The sequence below is a fragment of the Zonotrichia albicollis genome, chromosome 37 (genome assembly GCF_047830755.1).
Source record: "Zonotrichia albicollis isolate bZonAlb1 chromosome 37, bZonAlb1.hap1, whole genome shotgun sequence".
In the NCBI taxonomy this organism is placed as follows: domain Eukaryota; kingdom Metazoa; phylum Chordata; class Aves; order Passeriformes; family Passerellidae; genus Zonotrichia; species Zonotrichia albicollis.
The window spans coordinates 3,475,832-3,484,726 of NC_133855.1; the positions used below are offsets into that span (position 1 = coordinate 3,475,832).

The following is an 8,895-nucleotide window of genomic DNA, read 5'->3' on the forward strand; positions in this document are numbered from 1 at the left end:
AAACCACTGGAGCAGAGAAATCCTCCAAACACTGGCCCTTGTCCTCCCATATTTCATACCACTCCTGGCTATTGTCCCTCAGGGAAGATCTCTGAATCGTCTTTATGAAAATTTCTTTTGTAATTTCAAACATGGTATAGACCACATTGAGGAGGCCTGGCAGACACAGCAACAAGAACAGGCTGGGAACTATTATTAATGGACTCCACTCTAGGCAAGGGCAGGAGAGAAGCACTGAATACATATCCCAAATGACCCTCATTGCCCTTGATGTTACCATGTCATAAACTGATATCCCAGAGTACAGCAACAAAGCAATCCTGATCCCTCTCTCCCTGCTCTGAAAAAGAACATATGGCAATACATACAGGGCATACAGGGTTAGGTACCACACCCACATGAACAGACCAAGAAACATTGGTCTGCACATAATACAACAAAGGCTTAGATCACATTTGTTTTCAAACAGCTCTAGACAGATCTGTTGTTATCTCGACCCTTTGTGCCTCACATTGGGCAGCAATTGAGGCTGTCATGTTTTAAGAACAGTATTCCATACTTTAATGCTTATACTGAAACCACACTGACTCTTGCTTCCCTGACCCCTCCAGCTGGAAGCACAAAAGACAAAGATCACAGTTTAACACAAGAACAATTTACTGGAAACAGTAAATGAAATAAGAAAACAGTGACAGAAACTATATTAATGACAACAGCTCATTAAGAGACCATAATAAGACAAAGAATCTACACAGAAAGTCTGTAATAATGCCGACTGTTTCTCCTCAAAGAAGGAACCCCTTCCTCTCAGATGCGGGAGAAAGAGTCCTTTTCCCTTACCCCTGGCAAATAAGATGGTATTGAATAACCTCCTAGAAATGCCCACAGCAACACCCCTCAGCTACTGCAAAAAAAAAAAAAAAAAACAACAACTCTATTTTAGCAACTCTGCCCTGGCTGAAACTAGAATGGCCATGCCAGTGGGGAGATTTCAAAGGGGTGTGGGAAGATGGATGCAAACAAGAGGAATGAGAAGCTCTGAAAGCAGAAATACCTCATGGGGAGTGACATGAGAATGGGGCTATAAGCTTGTTCGGGGAAGGTTCAAGGGTAAACTCCACATCATAGCAGTGCTGGTTTGGCAACTCCTTTGTCTCTGCTGCATTGAAGAGGCTGAAACAGGGAGAAAAACTGCCCTAAAGGGGAGCAGGGAGGGTGATAAGCTTTGCCTCATCCCAGCCCAGCCTGGGAGTGACTCCTGGCACAGGGGCTGCTGCAAGAAGCTCCCCTTCCCTCCTCTTCCCCTCCCCCCCTCTCTCTCCTGTCCTGAGGACACAGGGGGTATGAAGATCCCAGGGTGCCACCTGCACAACTCCTGGCTGGCAGCAGATGTTACCCCAAGTTGTCACAGAGCCTGCAGAGCTGCAGGATGCCTCAGCCTGAGGTGCCTGGGGCTGCTGATACTGGGGTGTCTAGGTGCCGCATCGGGGGTGCTGATCTCTGTGTCCGTTCTGTCCCAGCCCACATCACCAGAGCAGATCCTCGAGATATTGGCCAAGGGCAATAGAAACCAGCGCAGCATCACACCAAGACCAACGCCGCCTCCTTCCACTCCCATGCCATCTTCCAGGTGAGTGCTGCTGGCTGTGGTATTGCTCCAATCAGTGCTGGAAATGAAGCTAGGAAGTTGCTGAGATAACATCCCAGGGCTGTCCCACTCAGCACCGAGTTGGGAATTACATACCCCAGGACTCTGACTGTCAAAGTGCTCCGCAGTTTCTTGATGCAAACTTGCCAAGTAGATTTAAATTCCAGCCATGTACTTTCCTGAATTTGCAGGGCTGTTACATTTGCCGGGGCAGATGGAGGCTCTGGCTATCACTTCAGCCTGTTTCTAGTGCCTCATCCATAGCTACTTGTAGGGGAGTAAATCAGGTGTCTGGATGCTTTTCCAGAGCCTTGGAAACCCAACCAGCTGTACCATCCTCCACCACTAAACATGGGGGTTGCTGATTCTTTTCCATGACTCTGTCCCTTCCTTCCAGATCTTTTCCCTGGCTTTGCTCCTTGTGTCATGTCCAAGTGTTTGACTCATCCTCACAGCATGCCAGGTTCCTCTCCTACTCCTGCCCCATCTTCCAGTGTGATCCACTGACCCATTCCATGGGAAACACGGAGCCCTGGTCCCGCTGGTGCTAGTTGCTCCAACCAACCTCCCCAGGGGTGTGTGTAGCCATGGCTTCAGCCATCTTTGTCCTCGCAGATCCTGGTGAAGCAGTGGAACCGACCCCACTCTTGGCTTTGCTGGGAACCTGTGTGTGGCCAAGGTGAGCCTGACTGACCCGGCGGACTTGGGGTGAGCCTAGGTCACCAAGGACTGCAGAGAGGGGCTGTGGGAGGGACCAGCATCAATTGCTCACTGCTGGCCCTTGACAGCATCATGTGCCCACTGGCCAGAGGTAAGGGAAGGCTGTTCCCGGCCTGGCACTGCTGAGCTCTGGCTGTCTGGGGTCGGGCCTGGGAGGCACCTCCCCGAGCACCCCAGGGCCGATAAGCTGAGCAGAGCTTCGGTCTCTCGGGACAGAGCAGGCAGAGCCACATCCTGCTCTGGAAGAGCAGCTGATGCTCTTGCGAAAGGGCTTCCCTGGGCAGCACAACCCAGTGATCGCAGCCCAAACACCTGTAGCATGCTCTGGTTTGCCAGCCAAGCCAAGTACATCCTGCTGCTGGTGAGGATCAGGTGGGAGCAATGCAGGGACCTGCCTGGGGCTTGGGAGTTGCTGAGTTGGGGGTCAGGGTGTGGTGGGATGGATTGGTGGGTGCCTCCTGTAGGCCGCTGGAATTTCCCAGCCATGGGGGTGTCGCTGGGGGCAGAAGCAGCTGCAGCAGTGTGTGCCCAGGATGACCCAGCAGCAGATTGAGCTGCAGCAGCCTGTGCCCAGGGTGACCCAGATGTGCAAGAGCTGCATCTCCCACGTGCTGGGAAAAGGAACTGAATGATGAAGCATTTGCTGCGTCTGAATATTGACGTCCATCTTGCTTCCCTCTTTTCCTCCTCCACCTTCTCCTTTTCCTCATTACTGTCATCCCAACTGCACATTTCTCAGAGGATAACTGTCGGAACTCAGTACGTCCCTCCGGGTGTCCCGAGTTGCTGAGGACCCCAGCGGGGGGCTCGGAGACCCTGGCACACAGCCCAGAACACCTGGGGATTTGATTATGACCCCTGGAGCAAGTTACCAGCTTTGTATGAAAACCTGAAAGTCACAGAGGTTTGAATAGTATAATAATAATAATATTATCACAGGGTGAAAATGTAGATTTTAGGATTTTTGGTATGGGGGTTATGGGGACAAGATGGACGAACTTGGGTGTGTCTAGCCTTTCTTCTTGTTCTCCATTTTCTGCTGTGATGCTGGCACTTTGGGATTGGTTTAGAGTGCACTGTCTAACATAGGTGATAGGCATTGGGAATTAAGTGTAAATATCTTATACGTAGTTCGTAGTATAGAAAGACAACACCGCCTCAGGGGCAGTCAGAGTGCCTTTGGCTGCCTTGCTGAGCAGACCTTGGCTGGGCAGAAAGAAAATTTTATAGATAAGAATTAATAAACAACTTGAAGACCAAATACTGAAGAGTTCAGACTCGTTCTTAAGCCGTGCGGGCCGAAACAGAGACATCCTGCATATCTTGGGGCAGCAATTAACAACCATCTATCCGAGAGATAACCAGGGATTTTGAGACAAAACCACATGTTTTTGATTGGGAATGTCCCTGGGGATCCCCATTACACCAGGATAAGTTGCTCTAGAGTAGCTTCTCTCTCTCCCAGCAACCTTTCTCCTCCTCCTCTGCCTCCTCCTCCTCCTTCTTGTTACCTTCATCCCCACTGTGCAGAACATATTCCCAAGAGAAAAGCCGGTGATTCTGGGGCAGAAAACTGCTTTTCTGAGGGGAGACCTCCACAGCGGTCTCAGTTCTGTCAGGGCAGCCTCCCTCCCTGTCCTCCATCTTCCTCTCCTCATTCTCCTCTTCCTCCTTGCTGCCATCAGCCCCACTCCACAGGACACCTTCCCCAGATAAAAAGCAGTGATTCTGGGGCAGAACGTTTCTTTCCTGAGGGAGAACTTCCCCGGGGGTCCCAGATGTGCCAGGGCTTCCCTCCCTGCCCCCCCTCTCCCTCTCCTCCTCCTCTTCCCCCCCACTCAGGGCACACCTGAGCTTTGCCCAGAAGAGGGGCTGTGCAGGGGGCTCAGAGGGCCAGCGCAGGTGTGTGCGCCGCAGCAGCACACGTCGCATGCGATGGAAGGCCGAGAGCTCGGCCTCGGGGATGTCCTCAAGGAAGATGAGGACAAGGACATCGCGCAGCTCGTCGAAGAGGCGATAGCTGGCCATCTGGATCTCCAGCGAGCACCACTCGCTGCGCAGGTACCCACGGCTCACCACACACACCGTGTGCCGGCTGTTGTACACAGCGTCCACGATGTTGTCCACTATGGCGCGGCCAGGGCGAAAGTCACGGTGGTGCAGGCAGAGCCGCAGGGCTCCGCGCTCCAGCTCAGGCACCAACTCCTCCAGCACCCACCGCTCATCCCCAGAGTTGTAGGACACGAAGGTGTCATAGGTGTAGCGCCGCTGCTCCCGCCGCCAGTGCCCACGTGCCCAGGCACGCAGCAGGAACAGCTGGTAGCGCAACCGCCAGTACCCACGGTGGTGCAGCAGCGGCAGCACCAGCAGCAGCAGCACAGCCGGTGCTGTCCCTGCAAACAGGTACCGCCCCATGTCCAGGTAGCACACACACGTGTCAAAGCAGTGCAGGTATGCGGAGGCCCCACCCACCTCACCACACGTGTAGTTATACAGATAGACTACCTGCACAGGCCCACGTGCCAGCCAGGCAGGCAGCCAGGCATTGGCACAGCTGCAACTCAGTGGGCACTTGCGCAGGTCCAGATAGCGCAGGGCGGGGAGGCGGGTGGCCAGAGTCACATCCAATGTACGCAGCCCGTTCTTGGCCAGGCGCAGCTCCTTCAGTTGTGTCAGATTTCCGAAGACCTCAGGGCCAAGGCTGCGCAGTCCTGCGCTCTCCAGGTTCAGGCTGCGCAGTTGGCTCAGGTTCTTGAAGATGCCGGCAGGCAGGTGGCCCATCCCGCCACTGCTGTCAGCCAGTGTCAGGTACTGCAGCTGTGCCAGGTCATCGAAGGCATCAGCAGGGATGGCCGAGAGCGAGTTCTGTGACAGGTAGAGTGAGCGCAAGGCACTGAGGCCCTGGAAGAAGCGTTGTGGGACCACACGCATCCCATATGGCTGCTGTGCCTGCAGCTTCAGGTCATAGAGGTTATGTAGGTAGCGGAAAGGTGGCAGCTGCCGCAGGTGTCGGCTCAGGTAGCGCAGCCCATTGGCACGCAGGTCCAGCACGCCCAGTGTCACCTGCACCGGCTGGAATGCGGCCACCCTCACCTCCAGCAGCCGGTTGCGGTCCAGGTAAAGCCGGCAAAGCCGCGGGAGGCCCTGAAATGCCTTGGCTGCCAAGTGCCGCAAGTTGTTCCCGCCCAGGTCAAGGGTCTGCAGGCGGTCAAGCCCCTTGAAGGCGCCAGGGAAGAGCACGGCCACACGGTTGTTGCGCAGGTTGAGGTCTTCCAACTGGTGCAGGTCAGCAAAGGAGCCGGGCAGGAGGTCAGTGAGCAGGTTGTTGTCAAGGCGCAGGTGCCTCAGGTTGCGGAGTCCACGCAGCGCTGCGCGGTGCAGCCGTGCCAGCCCGTTCACATCCAGCCGCAGCTGCCGCAGTGCTGGTGCATTGTCAAAAGCACCCGCACCGGCCACTAAGATGCGGTTGAAGCGCAGGGACACATTGTGCAGCTGCTTCAGAACTGGGGTCCCTTTGCACGATGGCAGTCGCTGCAGCAAGTTGTGCTCAGCCACCAGCTCACGCAGTGCTGCATGCTGCTTCGGGTTCAGCAGCTGCCCTATGCAGCCCAAATGCCGCAGCCGGTTGCCAGACACATCCAGGGCACCCAGCACCGGACACTCGGCCAGAGCCCTTTTGGGCATTGATGTAAGGTTCATGTGCTGCAGCTGCAGCCTCTGCAGCCTCTGTCCTCTCAGCTGCTTGCACAGGTATTCCAGGCCACTTGTGTTCACCTGTAGCCCTGACACGTCCACCTGACGCGGGGAGATTCCAGCCACGCGCAGCAGCTGTACTACGTCCAGCGGGTTCCCAGCCAGGTGCAGGTGTGTCAGGTTGTTCAGGCACAGGTGAGAGAGCAGTGCAGGGTCTGAGATGTTGTTGTAGGACAGGTCGAGCACACGCAGCCCTGGGGGTATCACCGCAGAGGTGGCCCCTGAAAGAGCTCCCAGGGAGTTGTTGCAGAGGTACAGGACCCTCAGTGTGGGCGGCAGCCCCGGGCCCAGTGTGGACAGCATGTTGCCACACAGGTCGAGCAGGTCTAGGTGTGTCAGATTCCCCACAGCCATGGCCACAGTCTCCAGTGCACTGAGCCGGCCACCCCGCAGCCAGAGTGTGCTGAGTGCAGCCAGAGCCTGGAAAGCCCTGGGGGCCACCTTCTGTAGCGGATTGTGGTCCAGCCGCAGTGTGCTCAGGTTGCCCAGCCCGGTAAACACACCTGTGGCCAGCACTGAGATGTTGTTGTGGGCCAGGTTTAGGTGAGCCAGTGCTGACAGCCCCGAGAAAGCCCCTGGGGCCAGGAGTTCCAGCTGGTTGTGGGTCAGATCAAGGATGCAGAGCCGCGGCAGGTGGGCAAAGGCACTGGGGGGCACCTGGCGCAAGATGTTGACAGAGAGGTTGAGGGATGTAGCAGTGGAGGGAAGGTCGTCCACTGCAGCCCCCACAGTGCTCAGGAAGCGCTGGATGCAGCGGAACAGCCCAGGGTCCCATGGTGCCTGGATGCAGTTGTGGAAGCCATAGGGAAAGACCCCTGCAGGCACCATCACCAGTGTCACCAGTGTCACCAGCAGTGGAGTGCACATCCTGACTCACCCTGGGGAGATCCTGGATGCAGTAGGAGAGAGAGAGAGTAGGATGAGGCTTGGTACCATAGAGACCCCCTTCGAGGCCCAGGGACTACACCTTGGGCTCAGGGATCCCCACCACGCTAGGGATCCCCCTTGCAACCCAGGGACCTCACCACCATCCCAAAGACCCTACTCAGGGCCCAGAGAACCCTCATCCACACCCCACCAGAATACCAGGATCCCCACTCTGCGTGCAAGGACTCCTTGTCCACACCCCAGGGCCTCACACACACACTCCAGGGATTTCCTTCAGGGCCCAGAGACCCCTTCCATCCACAGCCCAGGCAGACACACCCCAGGGACCCCCATCACGGCCCAGGGGCCTCCCCCAGGACCAAAGAACCTCCACACAACCCAAGGACCCCTTGCCCCCCAGTCCCAGAGGGATTTTGGGGACCCCCTGCTCCCCATCAAGTTCCCACCGTGCCACTGCCTCTGCTTTGGGTGATTTTGGGGTTAGAAACAGGAAGTTTGGGGTATCACTTTTTGTCACCACTGCCCCACCCACCTCCTTGTGACGTGGGTGGGGGAGGCCCCTGCCTGGACGGATTTAAGGGTCCCCGGGGGGCTGGCAAGGGGTACCAGGCCACACAGCTGGGTCGCCCCCCTGGTGCAGACTCCCAGAGTCTGGGGGGAATCCCTGGGACACCCAAGCCTCTTCCCCTCCCTATCCCCCACCCCCATCCCGTGCCGTCCCCCTGCTGCCACATGCTTCTCTTTGTTCCTCTTCCCCTTCCTCAGACTGAACCACCTGGTTTTGGTTCCTTCGGGGAAAATACTGGGCTGTACTGGGTTATGCTCTCTTATACTGGGCTGTACTGGACTATATTGGTCTATACTGAGCTGTGATGGGTTGTGCTGAGTTACACTGGAGTGTACGGGGTGCTGCTGGGCCGTACGGCGCCGTACTGGCTTGTACTGCCCAGTACCACCGGGCACAGACGCGCTGTCCAGGTGCTGCGTAGGAAGCGTGGCCTGACTCGGGGGCGTGGCCTGACTTGGGGGCGTGGTCCGTGCAGCATCGAGGCGGGCCCTGTCGGGAGTGTGGGGGGCCTGGAGAGTGGGGGTCCATCAGGATGAGGGGGCATATTTGGGTCTGGGGGATTATAAACCGGCTCGGGGGATTTGGGGGCTGCAGGGACTGGGGTGCACGGGGGAATTATGGGGGTGTGCGGGGGGGCTGCAGGGACTGTGCTGTGCAGCGGCCGCAGCTGGTGATGCGTAGCCCTCAGCAAATGTGGGGCGAGTACCCCCCATCTTCCCCCCAGGGCGATGGGCTGGAGCTGGAGTACGAGATGGTGCCGACCAAAGGGGATTCCTTCCGGACGCGGCACCTCTCGGCCAATGAGTTCGGTGCTGCCGCGGCCGGGGGAAAGACATTGCGAGGACGACTGGCGTGCATCGAGATCGCGGGGTATATTGGGGGTTACGGGGGTTTGAGGAGGCTTATTGGGGTCTAGGGGGTCTGGAGGGGCTGAAGGGATTGCTGTATATCAGGGTCTGCGGCTGTATAGGGAGTTATGGTGGTCTGGGGGGCTGCAGGGATTGGGGAAGTATATGAGGATCTGGAGGATTGTTTAGGGGTTTGAGGGGTTGGAAGGATTGGAGTGCATCAGTATGGGGAATATATTGGAGGTTATTGAGATCTGAGGAAGCTGAAGGGGTTGGAGTACAAAGGGGAATGATGCTGGGGCTGCAATGCAGGGGGCGACTGTGGATAGTCTGGTGGGTTTTGGGGGGCTTCATGGGGTGAACCCCTTCTCACCCCTCCCCCCACCTTCCTCCTCGTCTTCATCATCACGCTCATGTTATTCATCAGTGAGCAGCTGGGGGGAAATCTGAGCTTCAGGGGGGCCTGGGGG

General features: G+C 56.8%; 1 protein-coding gene across 1 annotated transcript; it reads right to left on the reverse strand.

Moving 5' to 3' along the window:
- Window positions 1-3,225: 3,225 nt before the first annotated feature.
- Window positions 3,226-7,564, reverse strand: LOC102071205 (uncharacterized). The gene is made up of 2 exons (XM_074531620.1): window positions 7,456-7,564; window positions 3,226-7,010 (listed from the first exon to the last, which is right to left on the reverse strand). Exon 2 carries the CDS (start codon window positions 6,986-6,988, stop codon window positions 3,809-3,811), a length of 3,180 nt encoding a protein of 1,059 aa, XP_074387721.1. The 5' UTR covers window positions 6,989-7,010; window positions 7,456-7,564; the 3' UTR covers window positions 3,226-3,808.
- Between the last annotated feature and the right edge of the window lie 1,331 nt (window positions 7,565-8,895).